At 51.7% G+C, this 26186-nt stretch overlaps 1 protein-coding gene across 1 annotated transcript in view; it reads right to left on the bottom strand.

Annotated features, from left to right (window-relative positions):
* Wwc1 (WW and C2 domain containing 1) overlaps window positions 1-26186 on the bottom strand; it is a 137963-nt gene that overhangs the window by 25145 nt on the left and 86632 nt on the right. Inside the window, exons 9-16 of the mRNA XM_074057742.1 lie at window positions 23387-23629; window positions 17511-17600; window positions 16018-16553; window positions 12580-12688; window positions 11602-11679; window positions 10872-10958; window positions 9649-9841; window positions 2667-2813 (exon numbers count right to left, since the gene is read on the bottom strand). Of these exons, the coding sequence (XP_073913843.1) occupies window positions 2667-2813; window positions 9649-9841; window positions 10872-10958; window positions 11602-11679; window positions 12580-12688; window positions 16018-16553; window positions 17511-17600; window positions 23387-23629 (1483 nt within the window). The remainder of the gene's footprint in view (window positions 1-2666; window positions 2814-9648; window positions 9842-10871; window positions 10959-11601; window positions 11680-12579; window positions 12689-16017; window positions 16554-17510; window positions 17601-23386; window positions 23630-26186) is intronic.

The raw sequence follows: 26186 nt of genomic DNA, 5'->3' as shown, positions 1-26186 counted from the left end.
ACAGATCTGACTGTAAGGAGATGAAGTGGCATGTCAACAACACAGCCACGTGGCAAGGCCTAGGGGAGAATGAAGGGCTGTGTGTGGGTACAGAGGAGCAGCAGCAAGCTTGGGGGCTGCCTTCTTGGGGGGGCTTCCTGGCCAAGGAGCATCAGAACAGCATCTATAGTAAGGCTGTATGACTAGAGGGAAATATTTAACCTCTCTGAGACTCAGTTTCTTCTAATAACTACTAGAAAGGGTCGTTATGAAGATCAACTGACACGATCTATACACAGTGTGGGCCCAGCACACAATCAGCACAACACTCAGTAAACAGTGCTGTGTTCTGAGTTCAAGGTTAGCCTGCAGTGACCCTTGGTGGTGTGGGCTGGCAATTCCTGACACGATCTTAGGGGGAAGGAAAGACAGCTAAGATCACTTGAGGGCTGGTGTACGCTGGGCACTAGGACATCTCATTTAACGTGTAGCCATGCTGTTCGGTGGGGACTGCCGACCCCGGAGGGAAGGACATGGAAAAACCAGTGCATTACAGCAGTGCTCCTTGCCAAGGTCACGGTCTGGGAAGGACAGGAGCTGGTTCTCATCATCCCCATCCTGGACTTGCGCCCTAGCTGGGTTGCTCTGTGGATGTCTCCAGGAAAGTTGGCCAATCTTTCTGAGTTGTGGGGTACTGCATGTAATGCACCGGGTTGCCTGGTCCAAAAGGGTCAGAAACCGATGGTGACTGATGGACAAGAAGAAGAGGATGGGGGAACGGGAGGAGAAGATGAAGCAAGATGTCTTGCTTTCCTCCATCGTCACCTGCGTAACCCCCCCACTGGCATTTCGGGGAGTGACTGTCCAAAGGGAAGACCCATAGACTTCCAAACCCACAATCCCAAACACTCTGGATCTGGCCCTTACTGTGGTCAGGATTCCTGCCCCCCACAAGCAAGGGCAACTGCACAGTGCGCTGTGTCCTGGCCAGGCTACCCGGTCAGCAGGTGTGGGCTTCCCATGGGTCTGGGAACAATTCAAGGACTTTCAGAGGCTAAAGTGCACTGCACTAAAACTAACTTTTTTTTTTTTTGGTGCACTAAGGTTTGAACTCAGGGCCTCATTGCTTGCTACGCAGGTGCTCTACTACTTGAACCACTCCACCAGTCCTTTTTCTGTTGGGTATTTTTCAAGAGAGGGTCTCTTGAACCATTTGCCCAGACTAGCCTCAAATTGCAATCCTCCTGACCTCTGCCTCCTGAGCAGGTAGGACTGCAGGCCTGAGCCACCGGTGCCCAGCTAAATAAACATATCTTTTAACCAAAGACAGGCAAATGTAAGTTTCCAGTAACTCAAACTAATAATGAGTAGTTATTATTTATCAAACCCTTACACAATGTGCTCTTTACAAGTATTTTTTGAAGTTTTGTAACAACTTTTTTTTTTTAAATTCACTAACCTTATTTATTTATTTATTTATTTATTTATGGCACACCGGGGTTTGAACTCAGGGCCGCACACCTGCTAGGCAGGTGTTCTTAGCACTTGAGCCACTCCAATGGCCACAACTTTTTACTGCCGTTGTTTGGGCCTCATTGTGTAGCCCAGGCTGGCTTCAAATCTATAACCCTACTGCTTCAGCCTCCTGAGTGCTGGGATTACAAGTGCATCACACAGATGGTTCGTTACAGCCTTTTAAGGCTCATGTTAGATGTGGAAAAAAAATGGAGGCTCAGTGAAGTGACATCCTTCCTTCTTCTGACTTCCTTTCTGGGACTTCCTGCTACCTCTTCTGTAGTTTCCATGATGGATGTGCACACAGTGGGGTTTTAAGAAAGGCTAATTTTATCCCTTCCAATTTTCTCCTTCTTTCTCCACGCCATTTTTCTTTTCTTTCCAGAGGTCAGGGGGGTGCTAGGGATGGAATCCTGGGCTTTGAACATGTTAGGCAAGTGCTTTACAACTGAACCACACCCATAGTCCTCTACTTCAATTCTTAAAAACTGTAGTTAGGTGCAGTGGCTCACACTTGTAATCCCAGCTACTAGGGAGGCAGCAATTGGGAGGGTCATGGTTCCAGGCCAGCCCCAGCAAAACTTAGTAAGACCCCATCTCAACCAACAAGCTGAGCGTGGTGGCATGAACCTGTCGCCCCAGCTACTCAGGGCGTGTAGGAAGGAGGGTCAAGGTCCGAGGCCAGCCTTGACCTTTCATGCAATCTTCTCTGAAAAATAACTAAAACAAAAGGGCTGGGGTGTAGCCTAAGTGGCAGAATACTTGCCTACCGTAAGTGAGGCCTTGAATTCAGTCCCTAGTGCTGTACTCCTCACAAATGAAAAACATTAAAGCCAGGCAGGGTGGTTCATGCTTGTAATTCCAGCTACTCAGGAGGCAGAGGCAGGAGGATTGCAAGATCAAGGCCAGCCCTGGCAAAGTTTGTGAGACCTATCTCAAACCCAAAATAAGCACAGAAAACCGAAATAAACACAGAAAAAGCCGAGGGCGAGGCTCACCTGCTAGACGCGCCCCCAGCACTGGGGAGGACCTGGGCTCAGTCCCCAGTGCCACACACACACAGAGCGAGCTACGGCTTGTCAGGCAATGGACAGCAGGTAAAGCAGGAGGCCCAGGTGCAGCCCGGGCCCTGAGCGAGGACCTCCCTCCTCCCCGCCTCGGTCCCGGCTCACCGTGCTCTCTGGCCCCAGGCCTGTGGCTCTCGAGGACTTGACCTCCCTGCTTGGATCCTTCCAGCACTTGTAGCTCAGGACATTGTACCAGCGGGTTGACTTCTCCCCAGCCCGGCAGACCTCGGCCAGGCTGATCTGGGCGCCTCCCTGCAGAGCAGAGAGAAGAGCGTGAGGGGGGGGTGACACGAGTGACAAGGAGTCCTGAGAGTCAGGCCACCCGGGACAAGAGGGCGCGACAGGGGCTCCTGGGAGTAAAGAAGGGCCTGGGGTTCGCTATTTCCTAGGATCACTCATGCATTCAGCACTTACTCATTTGCTAAGGTTTTTTTTTTGAGACAGGGTCTCACTGTGTGGCCCAGACTGGCCTGGAACTCATGATCCTCCTGCCTCTGCCTCCTGAGTGCTGGGATTACAGGCGTTTGTCACCATGCACGACTCCAAGTTGTTTTTTTTTTTTTAGATGGGGCTCTACATTGCCCAGGCAGACCTCGAACCCCTAGGCTCAAATAATTCTCCTTCCTGAGCCTCCTGCAGAGCTGGGATTCCAGGCATACACCACCATGTCCATCTCTGCACATTTTTATTTGTTTGTTTTGGTGCTGAACAGTGAACCCAGGGCCTTGTGCATGCTACACCCATGTGCTACTGTGCAGCCACGTCCAAGGTCTCATTTTCCATGTTTGTACTGAGTGTCCTGTATTTTTTCCTTTTTAATTTTATTAAGCAAAAGACCACATATCATAAATTTACCTTCATCATTTTAAGTGTGCACTTCCTTGTGTTAAGTGTACTCCCCAAACTTTTCACTTTTTATGGCTGAATAATATTCCATTCCATGTATAAACACATTTTGTTTATTCACTCATCCATCCATCAATGGACACGTCAGTTACTTCTACTTCTTGTTTGGTATGAACATAAGTGCGTGCTCACCTATCTCCTGCATACCCTGCTTGCGTATATATCTAGAAGTGGGGTTGCCGAGTCCTATGGAAATTTTATTTAAATTTTCTTCCTTAGTTTTTTGAGGAAGGACCTCACCCTGTAACCCAGGCTGGTTTCAAATTCATCATCCTACCTCAACTTCCTGAGTGCTGAGATTACAGGCGTGTTCCACAGTGCCTGGCTTATTTGTAATGTTTTTTTCTTTCTTTTTTGCAGTACTGGAGTTTGAACTCAGGGACTACATCTCGAGTCACTCCGCCAGCCCCTTTTGTGTGATGGGTTTTTCTGAGGTAGGGTCTCCCAAACTGTTTGCCCAAGCTGGCTTCGAACCGAGACTGTGCTGATCTCTGCCTCCTGAGTAGCCAGGATTACAGGCGTGAGCCACTGGCACCCCACTGTTTTTAATGTCTTGAGGAACCGTTTTCCAGAGCAGATGCAGTGTGTGATAATCTCATCAGATCTCCAATCTCTTCCCCTCTCCACCAAGACTTGCTGTTTTCCGTGTGGCGTTTTGATAGCCACCCTCCCAATGGGTACCAGTGGTGTCTCACTGAGGTTCTGACTTGCATTTCTCTGATGAGTAATGAAGTGACCGCCTTTTCATATTCACGTTAGTCACTTTCAGGTCATCTTTGGAGAAATGTCTACTTGAGTTCTTCACCTGTTTTTAATGGGGTTATTTGATTTTTTTCTTACTGGTGACTATTGGTAGTTTCTGGGAGGACAGGTTGAGTAGGAGAGGAAGCCAGCACGACGCTCACACTGTACTTGACGCTGGCTTCCTCTTCTGGAAAAAGGGAGAGCAGCTCCTTCCTCCAGGGCTATGAGGAGGGTAGCGGTCGGCCAGGGGCTAAATGCTTGGCAGATCTTGAACGCCAGAATAACGACAAATACAAATGTGGGCATCACTCATCTGTTCCTTCAGTAAATATCCCGAGTCCTTCGCAGACTCTCATCAGACAAGCACGTAGAGCTCAGATGAGCTCAGTGGTAGTGCGCTTGTCTAGTGCACAAGGCCCCGAGTTCAAGCCCACTGCAAAAGCAAACCAAAACAAAAAAGGAATGTGTACGACCTGATTCTTCCCCAAGCGGCTAAGCGTTTCCTGGGGAGAAAGACACACTAGATACGAAGGCTATGCGGCAGGGGTAAGGGAAGGGATCACAAGGGATCAGGACATGCTTTGAGGCATGTCACCTCCACCAGACAGGTATTAGTTCTAGCAAGATGCACTCCCTATGTGGGGCTGGGCCCCAGGGTGAATATCATTTATACTGGATATTGGATGCACTTTCAGGGCATTTGTGTCCATCCATCCATCCATCTATCCATCAACACACAGAGTACCTCTAGGTGCCAGGCTGTGCTATAGGGGCTGAGAATTCTGTAGGATTTAAGTCACATGAAAGGCTCTGCCCCGGTGAGCTGACTTTTGGGGTCAAGTGATCAACTCTCTATTGCACCTCCCTGAAGTTATATGTTTACTTTAAGCACCACTAGGAAAGAAAAATAGTTGCTAATTAAATTATCACTGGCCATTCACAATAAACTGCACCTTGATTTCAGAGATGATTAAGTGTGAAAATAATGCATACCCTAAAATCTGTGATATACAACAAAGTGTCAAAAAACTAATTAAAAAAATAGTAATACAGGGAAAAGAGAGGGGAGGAGAAAAGGGACGGCTAAGTAGAACAGAGGGAAGACGTCTCTGAGAAGGGACACTGCGGTACAGCCCAGAAGGAGGTGACATCGGGAGAAAAGCAAATGCCACTCTGAGGACGCGGCATGCACACAGGCCTGGAGGAGGGAGTGTGTTCAAGGAATGCCAGGAAGCCAGATGTAGAGTTTTGGGACGAAACTGGAAGGAGAGGAAGGAGTGGAATCCTGTAGGGTTGTGGAAGCCAGGCAAAGGACCACGTGAGGCAAAGGAGCCAGGTGTTGACTGGAGGTGGAGACGAGTCATCCATCATAAGGTCTTGATAGAGACTTACAATGAAATAGTGTCAGCTGGCTACTGGAAAACAAGGGAAGGGAGAAAGGGACCAAGTGGGGACCAAGCCAGAGGCTGCAGCAATGATGCAGGGGTTTAGAAGTCTAACAAGATAGGGCGCAGGAGAAGTGAGGGGTTGAGCACGACTGACTGAGCAAAGACAGAATGGCATTGCTACCAGCGAGACAGGGAGGACACAGGATTTAACATCAGGACATTCTTGTGACCACTCTGGTGTGAGACACTACTGAGCCATGTGACAAGATGGAGGGCAGACAGGAGAAGTATGAGGTCAGAGGTGGGCGGAGGCCTGGGCGGACAGCACACTCTCAGGACAGGATTTGGTGCTGGAAGGAAGGCTGAGATCACTAGAAAGCAACCACAAAAGGGACAGGGGCAAGCACTGAGGGCTGAGGTCCTCTGCCATACAGAGTCAGGGACATGAAGAGTCAGCAGAGGACTCTGGGACAGGAGCCAGTGATCCGTTTACCAGTGATATAGGAGAAGCCAGGTAAGGAGAAAGGATGTGGAGGAAGATGGAGTGAACAACCACGACAAGCACAGCAGACAGGTTATGCGTGACAAGGACGGAGAAGGGGCCATGGACTTAAGCCACAAGGTCACGGATGACGGTGAGGAGGACAGAAGCCCACTTGGGTTGGCTTGCAGAGCGGGTGAACACCTCTTTCACTTTGCCTATCAAGAAAAGAGAAGAATCAATGCAGCCGGAGTTGGAGGAGGAAACGGGGTGAAACACTAAACTTGTTTGTTTTTTTGGGCTTGGAAGAAATAACAGCACATTGGTACAGTGGGAGGCTGGCTCCAGTTGGGGAGGGAAAGTTGAAGACAGGAGAGAGGAGGGGAATGAGCGGCGGGGTGCAGGGAGCCCATCCCTACACTGTGGACCGGGCAGAGCTGTGAAAGCAGACACATGTGGTTGGGAACAGTGGGTGCCCTCTCCTGATTTCTCCATTCTCCCCCTGCGAGAGAAGCTGTGTCATTGTCACCGTGCAGGCGGGACAGTAAGCGGTCCAGGGAGATGTGGTGTAATTGGTGACAGTGTTTAGGGCCTGAGGAAGCCGGTGGTCACAGCTCCCAAAGAAACCAGGCAGCATGTCTGGGGCGTTTCTTGCCCAGTTGCACAGGTGGAGAGGAGGCTGTAGAGGTCACTTGGACAGCACTGGGGTTTTGCCAGGTGAAAACGGGGCAGGAAGATGTTGGAATGGCCAATTATGGACCTGGATGGCGGGCTGGACTGAGGAAGACTGAGCCAGGTTGCACTGAGCTTAGCGGTTGAGTTCCAGGCCAGCAGGATGTCACACTACGTCATTTGGCAGGACCACACACTGTGACAGAGAAGGGCCACACGCTCCCCTAAACACATCATCCAGGTCGGGGGACTGAGAGCCTGAGAAGTACAACGCACCAGCCATCACAAGGAAGCTGAATCTCTGTTCCAATTCACGTGGGTGCTTTTTTTTTTTTGTGGTTGTTTTGCAGTACTAGGAATTGAACCCAGGGCCTCTGCCACTTTGTATTTGCTTTTGAGACAGGGTCTCACTATCTTTGCCCTGGCCGGCCTTAAACTCCACATCCTCCTACCCTGCCTCCTTACCAGGTGGATTACAGGCATGAGCTATCATGCCTGGCTCCAGCTGTGTCCTTGATCAAATTGTTGGATGACCTGAACAGGTGGGTTAGCTTTTCTGGGCCCTGATCCCTCCTCTGTAAAATGAAGGTCATCGGACGCTTTGTGCTGTGTACAAAATGAGACAGCACACACGAAACAGACACGCAGACACTGCTTTGTGTGGGTACCACTGCTGCTCAGCTGATTAAATGGCTTAAAATAGCCTGGGGATTCCACAGACATGGGACTCTGTGTGGGAGAAGAGAAGCCCTTTCTTCCCCATTTTTCACTTTCTTCTCCTCCAGCCACCAAAACACGACAGCCAGGCACTTCATGGCCCCACCGTGAGGGAAGGCAGGTTTCCCATTGGTCATGGACAGAGACCAGCCATGGGGACAGGAACGCTTTGGCTGCTGCCATGGTAACCAGTGATGGCCAGACTTCAGTGAGGAAAGAGGAATAAAAGGCGTCCACTTGGGAGAAGAATATGGGATTGAGCCTCTCCCCATTTGGGAATGCCCGAAGCAAGGGCCCTGCTGGCAGAGCTTTCTGCTCTTCCTTCAGTGGTCACCATGCTTCAAGCCCTTGGGGCCACCATTCCTATCTGTGACCTCCAGGGAGCCCGTCCAGGCAGAGACAACACTAGGGAGCTGACAGGTGTGGACTGCAGACAAGGACCTGCTTGGGTTCAAATACATCTCTGCCACTGGGCACTTGTGTGACCTCAGGGAAAGTCGTTTAATCACTTTGTGACTTGGTTTCCCCACTGGTGCACAGTACCTATCAATAGAGCTAATGCTTGTCGGGGACTTAGTTCAGTGTCTGTACACATCAACTATATCCTGCTGACATTAGCCACTGTGTTACTGTCAGTAATAACCTTAAACGGCAGGGATGTTGTTCTGGGGCCCCGCTGAGTAGGAAAGGGATGGGAATGATGACCACTGGGTTTTTGGTGTGTTGCAGCCCCTCTGTGCATCTACGTCCTTGTTACACAAAGTGTGACTCAGGGATGTGGCTGGCATCAGCATCCTTTGGGGAACTGTCAGAAATGCAGACTCTCAGGCCTGCCCCAGAGTCACTGAACGAGCATTTTAATCACAGGATGGTAACTTGTGTGTGTGCGTGCGTTACCAATGGGGAAGCATCGCTTTAGCGGTTCACTCAGTCCTCAGTACAGCTGGAGGGCAGGCAGCACGCACTGGGGTCACAGGTCAGGGCCAAGCCTGAGAACTAAAGATTCTTAGGTGACAGGGCTGGGAAGGGCAGCCCTGGTGAGAAGGCAGCTCCACAATCCCTCAGCAGAAACGGGGTTTCCTGCCCAAGCAAACCTGGGCATAGCTGGAAAGCTACAAGACTCCCACTCTGGGCAAAGGCCCAAGGTGTCCCCGGTAGAAAGGACACCTGGCTGAGGAAAAGGCAGGGATGACCACCGCCACTCCACCATGGAGGTGAGGGACAGCTCAGAGGTGTGCACATCAGTGCCTGTCCTCTGCACATGCTCCACCCATCCACCGCCAATGCAGTCCCCATGGCAGCCTGTTCACATGTTGGCTGCAAGGGGGCTCCCGGCCTAAGTGGTTCCCATCAGGTCTCCTGCACCTAATGCAGGGTGGCACCTGACAGCCTTGCAGTAACGATCAGATCCAAGTAGAGCTACCCGCTAGGTTTGAAGGCCACATTCATGACCACAACTGAGTTATCATGACATGAAAATACAGTGCCACCACAAAGCCCTTTCCTTCTTTTCTCCTTTTTGGCAGGACTGGAGTTTGAACTCAGTGCTTCCCACTTGCAAAGCAGGCACTCTACTGCTTGAGCCACACCTCCAGTCCACTTTGCTCTGGTTATTTTGGAAATGGGAATCTCAGGAACTCTTTGCCAGGGCTGTCCTTGAGCTGCGATCCTTCTGATCTCAGCATCCCAAGTAGACAGGATTACAGGAGTGAGCCACTGCTGCCTTTCCTTCTTGTAACTCACCTGTCCATCACAGAACCCCGACACAGGCACACGCTTTCCTTTCTCAGGTGAAAAGCTTGGACAGCACCCCTGTGCACTTGGGTCTGCCTGCCTCTAAGGGCTGGGATTTCTTAGGACATAAACTCGCCCAGGGATACCTGGTGTCCAGTCCAGCTCCTGCCAATGGTGAGCACCTGAGGGACTCCGGTCCACACAGGGGACCAGCAGTGGTCTGTTCAAGGAGGACTGTGGCTCTGCCACTCGGGGAGGTGCTCTGCGGGCACTGCCTCATCAGCCTTTAGTGACCCTACAGGAGGGGTCATATGTGCATATTATCAATGAGAAAAGTGGCAATCCAAGATGCTAAATAACTTGTCTAAAGGTCACCCAGCTCGATGGCAAGTAGTAAAGGCAGGGTCTCAATGATGATGGACAGACAGACAGATGCAGCCCTTACCAGGCACTCCTCCACATGGCTCCTGTCAGTGGTACAGACGTCGACACGTAAGGTTTTCTGGTGAAGGGCTGGGTAGGACATGGACACCCAGAACGGCTCATTGAACACCAGGGTATCCGCTGCGTCCAGGGGCCGGGTCCGGAACAGGCAGGTGGTGCTTTCGGAGCAAGGAAGGATGGCCACACGGATGTTCCTAGAGAGGACAGAGCCACCGGAGAGCTGGGTCAGCTGGGGCCTGGGGTTACCACGCTGTCTTGACCACTGCTGGGCTCCCAAGGAAGATGACAAGGGACAAGAGCATGCAGAAAGCCCATGAGGGGTGAGGAAGGGCCCTAAGGTCACACGCTACTCGTCCTGTTCCCAAGTCCCCACACAAGGATGGCCGAGCACAAGCGCCAGTGGGCGGAAGGATCAGTGAGGACTGGGAGTCTCACACACCAAAGGCAAAATGCACTGACACCCCGAAGATGGGAGTTTGACCGTTCTAACAGAACTGCAGGTGAGTTTGCCCTCAGTCTGAGAGCCCTCCCTTCCCGGCACTGCACCGCAAGTATCCCCAGCAGACTCCAGCGAGGTGTGAAGGTTATTCACCGTGTTCAGCCCCGTGTGTATGGGGGAACAAACCCTGGGTCCAACCTGGTCTTCCTTCCTGTTTGTCTGCTTTCCTGTCATCTTCCTGCACACTCCCCACCCCCACAAGCTGGACGGATGTACCTCCTTGCTGCTGCCCTGTAGGCCTTGTAGTCTAGTCACGGGAGAAAACACAAGGGCAGATGAGGGTGGCTCATGCCTGTAATCCCAGCTATTTGGAAGGCAGAGGGCAAAATGATTGAGGTTCAAGACCAACCTGGCAAGAAGTTAGCACAACTTCATCTTAAGCAATAAAGCTGGATATGTGGTGCACTCCTGTCATCCCAGCTATGTGGGGACTGTAAGTGGAGGTCATGGCTCACACCAGGCCCAGCAAAAATGCCAGACCTTATTTGAAAATAACTAAAATTAAAAGGGCTGGGGAGTGGCTCAAGTGGTAGAAGCAAACAAACCAGGCCATGATGGATCTGCACATAGGACAGGCAAGCCATCAGATTCCATGTAACTCCAGGCACATCCTTGCAAAAGAAGCCCAGAGGCTGGCACTGCCTCTCAAGGAGAGGCATTTGCAGTTGGAAGGGGACAGAGCAGAAGTGCGTCCCCAGGGATGACCTCGAGGGCTCCATACTCACACTTTCCGGTCCTGAGGCAGTAACAGAGCAGAGAGATTACTCAGCTGGATGATTAATATTGCGAACTTCTTATTTTTCTCATCATACCTGAAATGAGGAAGGCAGATGGAACACCTGTTAGCAACACATCTCTCTCTCCCTCTCTCTCTGTAATCACAAGACATGACTGAGGCTGGGGGCCATGGCGAGCCAGGCTGCACACACCCAGAGCTGCACTGCCACACAAGGGTGGAGGCCCAATGCTGTCTGTGGATCATCTGGAGTTTTAAAGAGATGCCAGAAGTTTGCGTGGAACTTCCTGGTATTGAAATCCTGGCAATCAATTTCTAATAGAAAAGGTATTGAAGCCCTTTCCCAGCAAGAGACTGGACCTGAGCCGAGTGGGCTGCGGTCTCCAGGAGTCAGCTTGGATCTCGATCCTTGGAACCAGGGTGGGGAAGGACGGACAAAGCCCAAAGCCTCACTGGATAGGTAGCGGCACAAGCAGGAGCCTTGGTCCTGTTATGCCTAGCTCACCGTGCCGGGTAAGTTCAAGGTTTTTCACAGCTTCCCAGTTTGCATCCGTAAAAGGGGACGCTGGGAGGGGGGAAAGGCGTTGGCACCCCCTGTACTTAGGAGCCCAACATGGTCAGCAGGTCCTGTTGGTTCTGCCCTCTCCCTGACAGTCGCGAGGGTAAAGAAGGTGCCCCTTGCAGGGCCTGCCCCCGTCCTGGCTTTCCCTGTCACTTACTTCAGGGCGATCTGCACCCGAGTGGCACCCACTGCTTCTGACTCATCACCGTCAAACGCAGCAGCTTCGACGCCCCGTCTGAAAGACACCAGGGGAGGGGCAAGTTCACCACCAGCCAAGGGTCTCGTGGTGACTGACAGACACTGAAACCTGACAGTGATACGGGAACTGCCATTCCTACTGGACATATGTCACCTACAGCAGGCTGGTCCTAGACGAGGGACACAAGAATGACATTCGTTTCTCCTCTCAGGCTCACAGCAGCTGCTTCTTACCAAGCCATCTTTTGTTTAACAGAGAATTTGGGTTCTGTAACATTAAGATGCAAGTCAACCAGGAGATTTAAAGAAAGGATGTAGAAGGGTATTGAAGAAGAGAGGTTAAAGGAAAGAGGACTTTAGGTTGAAAAAGGATTTTGTAAAAAAAAAGGTTTGTTCACAAGGCTTGTAAAAAGAAAGGATAAGAGCAAGGGCAAGCCCTTCCAGAAAGTACAGAGTAAGTCGCCATAAAAAGATGGAGTCTTTAAAGGCTTTTGTAAGTAATTGAGCTGACTGTAATCTAAGACTTATGTAAAAGATTTTCTTAAAGTCAAAATTTAACATACTGATGTTAAACTAGAACCTTATTCCCAATGTCCCTGTGGTGACCAGGAACTAAGGCGCTTTCTGGACAGGGTTCTTTCTCCCTGTGAGGTTCTGGCTGGACTCTCTGGACCCTGCCCCCGCCCTCCATCTGCTGGGGTCTGCTCTCTGGAGGGGACCTCTGTTTCCCAGTGCCTGTTTCCCCAGCGCACAGCGGGTAAGAGTCACCCAGTCCCAGCACTGTCCCCTGAGCCACTTGCATCCTGGCTGTCTGTGTTGTCACACAGCCCAGCACAGGGCTCACTGGAAATGCCCTCCTTCGTCCTCCTCACCCTCTGGGGCCTGGGCTGTATGTTCACATCTTCCATGGACACCGAGCAGGCCCTCAGCCACCCACCTTTGCACGGAAGCCTCGTACACACCACTGTCCCCAGCCACTGACTCGTCCGACACTGCAGCAGAGACACAGGACACTTTCAGGCCACACCCTGGGGCCGCATTCCCAGCTGGAGGAGAGCAAAGGAAAGAGGAAGGCAGGTTCAGAAACCAGCCTCTGTCCTTGCAGCACGGATTTTTTTGCTTCTTTTGATGGTACTGGCATTTGAACTCGGGGCCTTGTATATGCTGAGCTCATCACTTGAGTCATGCCTCCAGCCCCTTTCTGCTTTGTTTTCCAGATACTATCTTGCATTTTTGCCTGGGACCAGCTTCAGACATTGACCCTTCTGCCTATGCCTCCGTTGAGATTATAGATGTGTCCTCCTATATGTGTTTTTTGTTTTGTTTTGTTTTTTTGCAGTACAGGGGCTTGAACTCAGGGCCTACACCTTGAGCCACTCCACCAGTCCTTTTTTGTGATGGGTTTTTTTGAGATAGGGTCTCTTGAACTATTTGCCTAGGCTGGCTTCAAACCACGATCCTCCTGATCTCTCCCTCCTGAGTAGCAGGGATTACAGACATGAGCCACTGGTGCCCAGCTACCCAGCTTTTTTGTTGAGATGGGAACTTGCTAACTTTTTGCCTGATCTCGTCTCAACCTCCATCTTTCCAATCTCTGCCTCCCAAGTAAGCTGGGATCACAGGTGGGAGCCACTGTGCCTGACATGCAGAACAGTTTTGATCCACCCTCTGACATAAGATGGTCCCATGAACTCCAGCCATTTCTGAATTGAAGCAGTCTAGTTCTGCTTTGGGTGATGGAAGAGGGAGGCATGGTTCAATGTTTAACACCCCAGGACCTTAAGGCAAACTGTCTGGGCCCGAACATGGCTGCACCACTTTACTGCTTTCTGACCTTGGGACCCTGACCTCATCCTGTAAGCCTCAGATTCCTCATTGGTGAATTGGACAGGAAATAAGACAGGACAGGGACGTCTTTAGTGCAGACACTGGCATAGGGAAAAGCCCCCTCAAAATGCACCATGTTCTTAAAGTCACGGTTGTTTTTCTCACAAGATCACGCCTTCTAGATCCATCCCTTCTAATTCTGCCCCTTCTCTTCCCAGGTGTCCTTGAAGTCATAACCAGGACTGCTGCGCATGGCAGGCATCCCTTCCCTGCACAAGTAATAAGCACCTATGTCCAGTTCAGAGTGACACAGGTGAGTAGGACAGTGGATGGTACCTGTCCTACATAGGTCCAGGTCTTGCAACCCCAGATCAACTTTCCTGAGCACTCCTGTGTGCCAGGCACTGGGGACAGATGGACAACACCAGGGGCTCTCAGCATGAAGGTGCAAGAGGGAAGGGGGGAGGAATGGCAGGCCAGGGACAGGGTCAGGTGGTGAGGAAAGCCTGGGAGATGGCATGTGGCTTTCCCAGCCTCATCCTACGCCTCCTGAGCCCACAGAGACCGCCTGCCTCCATCCACTCGTCTCCACCCTCTGCTAAACCACTTAAGGAGATTAATTTGTCTGTTGATCGCACAGCGGCACTAATCACACAACCTGCTTGGTGTCTGCGCTCGGCCTGGCACAGCTTGCGGTGGGGGAGTCACCAAGGAGGTGTGCCCGGCCCTGGGTGCCGAGAGGAGAGAGAGGTCACTTCTCAGGACCCAGCTGGGGCCTCAGCATCCTGGCACCAAGAGCCACGTCCTCAGGCTCGTTGGAGGCTCCACCTGTACCCGTCCTCTCTAGGGGACAATTTGCTGCAGCTGCCACCTGCTGTAGCAGGAGGCTTGTTTTGATTTTCATTTGAGAGCACTCAGCAAGACTCCCTTCCTGAGGAGGGAACCCTGGGATTCACAGCTCCTCTTTACAGATCCTGCTGTCACTCAGAGCCTTTGCTCAGCCAGGAAATCCCATCACCTCCTGGCTCCCATGGGCCCTGGCACACGAATGCCCAATTCTGGGCACAGGAGGGCACTCAGTCCATTCTTAGAGTTGGGAGGCGGACAGGGAGCCTCATGAGAAGTCTGGAACACGAGCCCTTTGCAGAGGGAGCTGGGCACCTGTATTAACGTGGGCTCCCGGCAGGTGACCCTGGTGCCAATCCCGACACTGTTGCTTCACTGCTGTGGCACTAACCTCAGACCGCTGTCTTTTTTTTTTTTTTTAACCTGGAAAATGGGGACAAAGACCACTCCTGCTTCACAGAGTTGGGAGCCTGACATGAGTACACACGCATAGGGGAACCTGAATCTTGTGTACTGTTTATCCATCAGGTCAAGGCCACAGCAGGTGCTGGGGTTGGAGGATGGGGTGCCAGGAACACTGAGGAGCCCCAGCGAGTCTACTAAGCAACCTCCTCTATAATGATCCCCATGTCCAGAGCCAGGTGGGCTTGGTGAGGCCAGCGAGCCCCAGGAGTGTCACCCAGCTGCCTCCTACCCTCGGGGTAGGGGGGGCGTGACAAGAAAGGGGGTGGAACTTGATGTCAGAAAGACCTGAATTCCATCCCTGCTTCCACATCGTTTGCCCTCTGCTCACCCAGGGAAAGCAATGCTACCTCTTCGAACCTCAGTTTCCTTATCCATGAAATGGACAGAAAAGTTACCTATTTTTTCTAGCACTTAAAATGTCTCTGATAAAGGTTGAGCATTAGTTTTTTTATGTGACTGTTGCCACAGAGACAGATGTACTCCTCACAAATCTTGTCATTGTCACCCATTCTGAAGACACTGGAATGTTCTTTCTGATCCTGTGCACAAGGACAGTCAGATCAGATCACTCCCTGGCTTTCAAAGTTCACCTGGGTCTTTGCTACAGTTAGGATAAAATCCAAACTCCTTGTCACTGCCAGCCAGGCCTCCCGCGATGGGGCTCTCCTGAATCCTCCAGCCCCACTGGTGACCCCGACCTTGGACTCACAGCCGCCTGGCCCCTCCCTGAGCGTCTTGCTGCGACTCCAGGGATTTCCATCTCCACTCCAAGGCCACCTTCCTTTACAACCCAGCCTGAACCACAGTCCCCCTTCCAACTCGAATGCCTTACACAGCACGCCCTGCTGGGTTTGCCTCACCATGCTCTTGCCCGTTTGCACGGTCATTATCTCTGCCTCCAAATCAACAGGGGACCACGCCTGTCCTCAACACTGACCCCTTAGTGACTCACCCAGGGTTTGGCACATGGCCTACCTGAATGTGTGGGCATGTATACCCATTAGCCCAGGACGGAGCATTCAGTTTTAATAGCTACTAAGTATCTGCTGAGTGAATAAAATCCACCACGAATATCGAGCATCCTGCATGAATTAATGTCTATTGAATGGATAAGTAACCTGCCCTGCAAAGAGCCAGCACGGAGGAAGTGGTCAGAAACCATCCCGGGGAGTCCCTGAGCACAAAGCATCACTGGCGCTCCTCCTGATTCCCAGTGTCTGGACATGGCGTGCTCTACCTTGGCCCAGCGCCTTGCCCTCGGGTCCCGGTTCCTCCAGTCGGTATCTTTCCTGCCTGCCACCGCCAAGGCTCAGCTCACAGAGACTGGCACTCAGTTCTGGATCTTCAAACTCCAGAGGCATCAGGAAGGTGTCTCCCGCCAGGAGCGGGTCAGCGATGAGCGGAGAGCAGGGAGGGGACGGGGAGGAGAGAGAGGAGCGTGGGGACAGGGAGGTCAAGGACTTCGGGGTGCCGGACAGGGAGCGCAGGGCTTGCAGGCGTCCGCCCCCCTCTGCCCTCTGAGTCTTGGCCACCTCGTCTTCATGGATGGTGGTGATGCAGCCCGAGGGCCGGAAGCCCGTGGCTCCCTCCAGGAGCAGGAGCTCCACCCTGCTCTGGAGCTCCGAGCCCAGCTGCTCGAAGGGGTCATAGTAGAGGTCAGTGAAGCTGGCCGAGGTGGATGAGTCCAGGCTGGAGGCGGCCAGGGAGCCCCGGCTGGATGTCAGGGACCCAGGGCTGCTGCCGGAGGACAGGGACTGCATGCTGCTGGAAAGGCTGGGCAGGGGGGAGGGGGAGAAAAAGAGAGAGGGAGAAAGGGGAGAGAAAGGAAGAGAGAGAGAAGTAGAGGGGGAGAAGAAGACAGAGAGAGATGGGAAAGGGGAGGGGGAGAGGGGGAGAAAATGAGAACACAGAGTTAGGCAGCCAATGGGGACCCTGCCTCGCTGGCACTTGGGACACATGAGCTCCCAGGATCCACTGGGCCATGCACCCCCATTTCACTGAAGAGCAACAGACCCCACGAAATGGCCCTGTGCCCAGAAGGTGGCAGAGCTGGGATGCAAACCCAGTCAGCTGCCTTACAAATCTGTTTCCATTGAGCCCTGACTAGCCAAGAACTCGGGATCCTTCTGCCTCCTCTGCCTCCCCAGTGCTGGGATTACAAGCGTGCACCAGCACACCTGGTACCACGTTTTCCTTCTAGCTCTATTTCTCACACGTTCACTGGCCAGATGGCGCTTTCACAATACTGTGCCATATGAGTCCAGCCTGAAATATTTCTTAATGTCTTTCTTGAAATGGACTCACTTTTCTATATTTGAAAATATTTCTTTTAAAAGGGAACCTGATGTCCTAAGTGTTACTCAAAAAGCAGTTATCACCTGCTGTGTTGCAGAAGGAAACCATTAAAAGAAAACAAAATGCTGGCAGGAAGTCCCTGTGATGCCCTGTTGCCCCAGGCAGCCTGAGGTCTGCCCACTGTCTCTGCACTGTGCAAGTGGCCAGCGGGGCAGGACACTCGAGCACCTGCCCGGGGCCTCTCCAGTGTGAGTGGTCCAGGGGGTGGAGGACCTGTTCCCTGCCCCATCAGGTCAAGCCCACGTCTGTTAGACCCAGCACCTTCTACGCCTCGAAACACTCACACTCAAGTCCTGGGAGGGCAAGTAAAGGGCAGAACTGGGTTTGGCCACCTGCTGGCCATCCTGAGGCCAGTCACCGGCACCCACCACTCACCTCTTCAGCTGGGAGTGCAGAGTTGCTACCTGCCGGGTGGCTTCCTCCAGCTCCCGCACCAGCTGCTTCCTCTTGCTGTTCAGCTTTAACCTGAAGGGAGAAGGCAAACGCCATGCTCTCCATCTCCCCTCTGGATCCCCCAAAAGGAAGAACGGGCCTGTGCTCTTACAGATGGCACAGGTGCAAAGACAAAGGGACAAGAACTTTCTAGATGCTTCTAGAAAGCTCTTTGGGAAATACAGCCTCTGAATACACTATAATCCTATAGCAATTGTACTGGTCACCTATGGTATACCAGGCACTGTGCTAGGAACCCTGAGACGCTGCCTTAAGTTAGCCACACGATGACACTAGTGTGGTAAGAATGACTTTTGCTATTTTACATGTGAGGAAATTGAGGCTCTTAGAGACACAGAATTTACTTAGAACTACAGGATTAGTGGTAGAATTTTGTCACCCGACCATTCCTTCCTCCCTCCCTTCAGCTTCTTCCTTCCCTTCCTCCCTCCCTTCACTTCATGAGCCTCTCGGTCCTACTGGATGTCACCCCTTGGCACTGGGAACAAACAGCATGCAAACTGCAACTTGTTTATGTCCTTGCAATGCTTATTTTCTACTAGGGAGGGTAGAGAGCAACAGATAATGAAGAATATTCAAATATCTAATTAACCGAGGGATGACAAAGGTCATGGGGAAGAAGGAAAGAACACAGGAGAGGACACCTGATTTAGACTTTGAGCAGGTGGCTTTGTGGCAGAGACTGGTGCTGCTCACCCTTGTCTGTGCCCTCCTCAGTCCCTGGGTTCATGGCTGGACCATCTTCCCAGCATCCCTTGCATCTGGGTGGTTGGCGCCCATGACCAAGTTATAGCCAATGGGATGCAAGCAGAATTAATGTGCGCCTGGGGCTGAAGAGTTAGGGAAGCAGAGCCCTCACTGCCTCTGGGGGTCAAGGGAGAGGTGCCACAGGTAGAAAGGGCATGGCCTCTGAATGACCACAGGGGGGGCCGCCGGTGCTGGAAACAGCAGATTAGATACTGTATGGGTAAGAAATACACTTCTGCCGGGTTGATCCACAGACATTTGGGGGCCATTTCTTGTAGCAGGTGGATCCCCAACTAGTAGTGACACCAAAGGTGACATGACAGATGGTATGATAGGAGTTGGTGAGGAAAAGGTACTTTTTTCCCAGATGAAACAGGCAAAGATCATTTGCTCTGTGGGACACATTTGTCATGGCATGTGTCCACTGCGGTCATTCTCCTGGGAAGGATCGACTGGCCTGTTGCTGTGTGGACTTGGGAGTGCACCTTAAGCCGGGGTCTGGGAGAGAGGGCTTGTTTCTGTGGAAACCAAAACACACCATCCTTTCACCAACACACGGCCTGCAAGAAGGCCAGAGGTGGCTCTGGACACAACTGCCAAGTTGGGGGACACTGGCTGGGCTTGTTATTGGGAAGATGAGTCTACGAAGTTACAGAAAAGGCAAGGGACGCCGTGGGCAGCGTGGTCTTGGCAGGATTGTTAGTCAACTCCATCCTGGGAGCTGTTCTTCCAGGTTTTTGCCCGGGCCTGGTGGGGCACACAGGGGCTGGCAGGTGGAGCCTGTAATGAACAAAACCCAGAACTCTCAGTGGTTTCCACTCAGTGGGTTCCTCAGAGCACGAGGCTCTGGAATTCCCTGTCCCCTCCAGAAGAGCAAAGCTCAGAAAGGGTGAGGTCTGGGGTCAAGAGGTGAGGCTCACAGATTCTACAGAACAAGCCAGAGATGCATGTTTTGGGATAAATGCAGGTCCCCACAGGACCTGGAAGGGATGGGTTGGGATCCGGGACTCAGCTGCCTTGACTTCCTGAGCACAGCTGGGAAGCCACTGGCAGAAAGGCACAGGTGCAGGGCCACCTCCCAGCATGAGTGGGCTTAGCAGACCAGATGGCACATGTGTGATGCCCGGTACCTACTAGAGGCCAAGAACACATCAAGTGTGGAAGCAGACAGAAGATCCAGAAGGTCACTGGAAGTCCCCCAAGCTGGGGCTCTGTACCTGGAGTGCTGGTTAAAAATGCAAGAGCCTGGGCTGCATCTCAGTCTGGAAAAGTGGTCCCTGAGTGGGGGTGGGGAGCCCTCGCTCTAGCAAGCTCCCTGCATGACAGCACACCAGCTCTGATGAGTAAGTGCTGGCGAGGGCCCAAGGGACGGGAGGGTGGGGCAGGAGGTAACATGAGGGATGTTAGGGATTCCAGTGGATTTGTGACTGGGGGTTGGCAGGTCCTTGGTCGATCCTTCCTGTCCTTGAGGTCTCCTTGAATGGCAGTGCCCAGTGTATGAAGGGAAGCTCAAAGTAATGTAAGTTTGAGAGAGAAAGAGAAAGAGTGTGACGAGAGGAGGGGAGAGAGGAAAGGAAGAAACACACACACACACACACAGACTTACAGAGGAGGAGTCGGGACTCCCACGGCAGACAGCCATACAGCTGGAAGCAGCTGTAGTTCTAGCAGCACCATCCCCACCATTCCTGTGGGTTCCCTCCTTGGACACCTCCTAGGGTACACATGGCTCCTTGCCCTTGTGCCTTCCTCCTTCTAAACTACCACATTTCCTTCCAAGGACCTGGGCCCCCCCAGGACCTCCATGTTGTGTGCTGGGCAGCTGCAGGAGGGGGGCAGGTGCAGGTTTGGGCCTCCCTGCACTGGCTGTGTGGACCTCCGGCCCCAGGGCAGCTGCCAGGGCTCTGAAAGCTGGCATCCTGAGTGGGCAGCAGCCTAGAGCACCATGGGCTTTGGGACCCAGAAGGCTGGAGGCTTCCAATCCCAACTCTGCTACTCAGTGATGCCAGGTGAGTCTCAGTTTCCCCATCTGTAAAGTGAGGGTTGTCCTCAGAGTACCGGGAGGTTTAACTGGAACAGGATGCATAGTCTGTCACATAACAGAAGCTTTTACATGCAGTCTGCTGTAGTTTCTGAGTCCCTAAGAAAACTCCTACTTTCAGGAAATATAAGCTTTCATAGCAGGGAAGAGCCTCCATTCACAATCTGGTCCAGCACCTGCCTTGGATGCACAGGTATTGAATGGAAGTGAATTTTCCATATGGGGCAACTGAAGCCCATATGACCAACAGGTGAGACACTGCTCCTTCTGACCCAAAAGGAGTAAGGCTGGCATGAGTGTGTTCCTTCCAGCTACTGGCTGTGACAATGATAACAGCCAGGGCTTCCCGGGGGCAGTTACAGGGTCTAGGAGCAGATGGTGACTTGGGACTGGTGCAGAGGACAGAGCAGGCACGTGGAGGGGCTCAGGGCCTATCCTGCTCAGCTTCCCATTTGTTTTTTTCAGCAAACACTAAAGATACAAGGACATACCGGCACAGGCCTTGTCTCCAAGTGTGTGCTCCCAGGAAAACCAGGCAGAGGCTGACCAGCTTGGTCCATCTGGCACAGGACCATGTGCAAACAGCTTCCTTAGTTGCTAGGGTATTGTTGCAAGCTGGGGACCTTTGAGTTCAAGGTCTGTACCAGGGTAATGCAGAGAGCACACAGGTACCTAGGCCTCCTGGGCTGCTTCACCTGGGGCACAGGCATGTTTTCCTGCTTTACAAGCTAGGCTATTTTTCTGACATCACCAAAAAAAGGCATTCTTTTTCTTTTGGCAGTACCAGGGTTTGAACTCAGGGCCTTGTTCTTGCTAAGCAGGTCCTCCACCAGTTGAGCCACTGCACCAACCCACAAAAGCAATTCTTTTGTTTATCCCTGGCCCTACACACACACACACACACACACACACACACACACACACACACACAGAGGAATATTATTCAGCCATAAAAAGGATGGAATGCTGTCATTTGGGGCAATATGGATGAACCCGGAGGACATGGTGTTAAATGAAGTAAGGCAGACACAGGATAAATGTCACAGGTTCTCACTCAATTGCAGGAGCTACAAAAACCAATCTCTAGAAGCACAGAGTAGGACAGTGGGCCCTGGAGGCTAGGTGGTAGATAGGGATTGGCTGGATAACAGGTCCCAAAATTTCCATAGGAGGAATTGGTATTCCATATTACAGTAAGGAACTATAGTCTACAACACAGGGCGTACTGCAAAATAACCAGAAGAGTCTAAAGTTTCCAGTACAGAAAGGAAAAATATTTGAGGAGATGGAAATCCCAATTATCCTGACTTGTTATGTACAAATATTACCTATTAATTACAAAAAGAAAAAGAAAAACCACTAGCTTCTATGCCCCTTAAAGGCAGGGACCTTGCTCAAGGAAAAGTGAAAATGATCAGAACTGATTTGAAGGTCATGGGTTGGTGGCGCGGGTCAAGTGGGCAGAGCGCCTGCCTAGCAAGAGCAAAGTCCTGAGTTCAAACTCCAGTATCGCAAGGAAGATTTGAAGGTTATCAGATGAAGGAATCCACACTGTCACTCCTGCATCCTCCAAAGTGCTATGTACACAGAACTTGTGCAAGAATCTTGTTAACGAAATGAAAGACTGATGGATGGAATGAAATGAATGAAGCTGGTAGGGCTGTGAACGCAGCCGTTCGCTCTGCAAGGTGGGTGTGGAGTTTGGTGCAGACATTAAAGAAACACACAAAGACCAAGGCTGGAGAATGGTGTAAACTAGAGAACGTGAATGAATGGCTTTCAGGTGTGATCAAGCTCACAGGTGAGGCTGATACACACACTAATTTTTTTTTAATTTGGAATAGTTGCCAACATGTAAAAATTAAAAATCCAAATAATTAATTATGTGAACTTGTGCTTGGAGTGTGGCTCAGTGGTAGAACTCTTGTCTGGCTCTACCAGGGTGAGGCCCTGGGTTCGACCTCCATCACCACAGAGAATGAAAGGATGAAATACAGGGATGCTGAGCAGCCCACTGCCTGTGCTCCACTCACCATGGCGGGGAGGTCACCGCTTTAGACAGCGGGGTCTGCTGCTGGGTGGCCTCCAGCAATTCCTGATACCCACTTGGCCCTTAGAAGCCTGCTGGTTTGCAGCCCTCATCCACAGGAGTGGTCTTCCAACTGCAACCCCTTAGGATGTGGTGAAACCAATGTGGGGGGTCGTGAACAGCGTGAAGCATGAAAAGAATCAAAGGTGTCCCTCAGGAGCCAGGGGCGTGGGTTTCCAGATGCCTCTGTGGATACCAAAGTCTACAAGACCCTTACGAGTGATGTAGCATTTCCTTTAATTTTTCTCTAGATGACTTGAAATACCTAATATAAAATAACACTTTATGAAAGCTTGTTACGCTGCATTGTGTATTTGGAGTTTTGTTGTTATTCGTTTTTTCTGCAAACATTTTCTATCTGTGGTTGGCTGAATCTGTGAAAGTGGAACCGTCTAGTGCTGAGGACTGACTGCCTGATCGAAGACAGAAAACACCAGAGGATGCCACAGGAGTGCACAAACCACTGTGTAAAACCTGCACCTTGAGGTCACAACACAGAACACGGGACCCAGTCACAAAAGTGGGAAATGATGGCCTTTTTTCGGTAAGGATTTTTTGGGTGAGAATTGTTTTTGGTTTGAAACAGGAGGTACACTTCTGCTTCACTTTGTTCTTTGCAGGAGTGGGGTGGGACCCTGGGCCAACCTCATGCTAGGCAAGTGCCCTCCTCCTAAGCTACATCCCTACCCTGGAGAAGATGTCCTTGTGTGGCCTTCTTGGTGGCATCAATGGCTCCCGTGCAAAGTGGCTGGGTATTGGAGCACCGGGTGGGCACTGCCTTCCTGACGTGCTGCTCTACAGGCTGCCAGATCCCCAAGGGTCCTCCTGACCCGTGGCCCCCACTGGGCCTAAAGGACAGGCCAGCCTGCCTCCCTACCCCCACTCCAGGCCCCCAGGACACACATGGCCCTCCGGCCCCACCTCTCGGTCAGCGCCTTGCTCTGGGTGTCCCGGGCTGCCTGCAGGTCCTTCTCCAGCCGCCTCCGCGCCATCTCCAGCTGCTCCACCTCGCCCTGCGTCCACTTCCTGGGGCTGACAAATCGCATCTCCTTCAGCAGCTCCTCCTTCTCACTGATGAGGATCAGACGGTCCCTCTCCGAGTCCAGCACCCCGGGCCAGGCCTCGCTGTCAAGCTTGGCCAGCTGGATCTTTAGGTTGGCGATCCTGGGGACCAAGAGTGTGACCAGTGTGAACCACAGCACTGCAGAAAAAGAAGGACAGACTTCGCTTCTAAGGACAGAGGGAGCCAGGATGTCTTTGGAGCAGTCTTTGTCAGTGACCGTCCTTTGGTCAGCATCTTGTCACTAAGGAACATGTTTTTTCTGTTTGTTTGGTTGTTTGTTTTTCTGTGGGACTAGAGTTTGAACTCAGGGCCTCACGCTTACCAGGCAGGCACTCTACCACTTGAGCCACTCCGCCAGCCCTTTTTTATGTTGGGTATTTTAGAGATGGGGGTCTTGTGAACTATTTGCCTGGGTGCTCTCAAACAGTGATCCTCCTGATCTCTGCCTCCTGAGTAGCTGGGATTACAGGCGTGAGTCACTGGCACCTGGCTAAGGAACGTGTTTTTATCTAACAAACACAGTCAGTGTCGATCGTGTGCCAACACAAAATTGGCTCTGCAGGAATGGGGTACAGACATGAAGGAGGTCACGTCTAAGCCTGGTGTGAAACAGACCAGGGCAATACCAGGCAATGACTTCTCACCACGGGCTGTGTGACCCTGGGCGGCCATGTGACCTTGGATGAGGTGCTCCTCTCCCTGAAGAAAAGCTCCTTCCTCCTGGGGTTGTGTTTGAAGGTTTTATGACACAGTCTATAATCTCTCAAAGCACAGCACAGGGGATGTAGTGAGCCCTCCATAAATGTTTCTAGGGCTACTGTTGCCATTACCTGGCCGGACCACTTGGCAGTCATGTGACACTCTCTGAGCCTGGAAGATGAGAGGGACAAGCGCTCACCCTTCAGAGCCGTTGTGATTTGAAAATCAGTGATAACCCACACAGCGTGCCCAGTGTATAACTGACCCTGACAGATGTCAGAGGTGGGTCGCAGGACTACGATGACAAACTGTGTGTCCTTAGCTCAGAGTGGGGGTAGCACTGTTAACAGCTATAGACTTGGGGTTCAGAGGCCTTGAGCTGGAGTACAGGCTCTGGTCCTCAGGATAGCAGGGATGATTTCTTTAAAAATCCTTTTGGAGGTTGGAGGTGTAGCTCAGTGGTAGAACATGCATCTCGCATGCACAAAGCCCTGGGTTTGAGTCCCAGCAACAACGAAAGGTCATTTTGGTATCACAAGCTTGTAGCACAGAGCCTGGTGTATTGCAGGTACTTGCTGAGTGTTGAGGGAAGGAGCAGTGGCCCTGCCACTTAGCGTCTCAGTGTCTCTAAGACAGTGTTCTTATCTCTAAGGTGGTGACAATGACGGTACGCAGTGAAGGCTTATGAGGACCAGATGGAAAAGTGGCAAAATTGCTCTTTATGCTTTGCCAAGTGTTATGGAGACATTAGGGACTGATGTAACAACTAACAGGACTGCTGCAAATATCTAAAAGCAATTATGAGGGCCTGGCGTGGTGGCCCATGCCTGTAATCCCAGTTACTTAAGAATGGAGATTGGGAGGGTCATGACTCATGACCATAGTGGGCAAAAGATTAGCAAGGTCCACCTCAAAAAACAAGCCAGGCATGGTGGCCTGTACCTGTGATCCTAGTTACATGGGTGGCCTTTGGTAGGAGGATCACGGGGCAGAGGATACCAGGCTCCATCTAAAAAAAATGACTAAAGCCAAAAAGGACTGGGGCTATCACTCAGGTGATAGAAAATCTGCTTAGTAAGAATGAGGCCCTGAGTTCAAATTCCAGTACTGCCCAAACAAACAAAAAACAAAATTAAAGCAATCATGCTTTGATTCTTTAGGGTGCGGCCCCTGCAAAATGCCTTTGGCTTTCATGCCTTGGGCCTACCCCATCCTGAAGGATGAGAAGGGGCTTGTCACCCGCATTGGACAGGTGCCTGGGGCTCACCTATGTAAGCCATGTCCTGATATGCATGGCATTTAGACAGAAAAGCCGGCAGGACCTGCTCTAACCATCTGACTTCATGCTCAAGTACACAGCCTTCCTCGAGAGTCAGTGACCACCAGTGCTGGGAGGCTGGAACGGTACAATACGGCCTTGCAGGGACTCAGCTACCATTGTGACACTGAGGAGTGGTCCAGTCCTTCCTGGGTGTCCTTCTAGGGTGCTTCCCCACGCCCCTGCTCCCTAAACCTCGGGTCACTTGGACTTTGGAGAATGATGGAAACTACTGATCTCTCCCTCAGAAATGCACGTGACGAAAGTGCCTGTGACAACATGTTAGCGCCTTCTCCTTCCCTCCTGATTCCCATCTGGCAGGTGCTCTGTCCTTTGCCTCAAGTCCTACTTTGGGGAGAGGAAGCAAGAAGATGGCTGAAGCCTAAGGAGCCGGGAAGCCCCGTGATGAAGTCTTTTTGGTTTTTTGGGTATCTTTGGCAGTACCAGGGTTTGAACTCAGGGCCTCATGCTTGCTAGGCAGGCGATTGAGCACCTGGGCACTGGTTATTTTTGAGACAGGGTCTTACTTTATGTCCAGGCTGACATAGACTGCAACCTCTATTTGTGCTTCCCTGGGTAGTGGGGATGACAGTCACATGCCACAGTGCCCAGTCACTGGTTGAGATGGGGTTTTGCTAACT

This window comes from Castor canadensis, chromosome 16 (assembly GCF_047511655.1).
Source record: "Castor canadensis chromosome 16, mCasCan1.hap1v2, whole genome shotgun sequence".
In the NCBI taxonomy this organism is placed as follows: domain Eukaryota; kingdom Metazoa; phylum Chordata; class Mammalia; order Rodentia; family Castoridae; genus Castor; species Castor canadensis.
The sequence above is the reverse complement of the archived record's forward strand: the minus strand, read 5'-3'. Positions and strand labels throughout refer to the sequence as shown.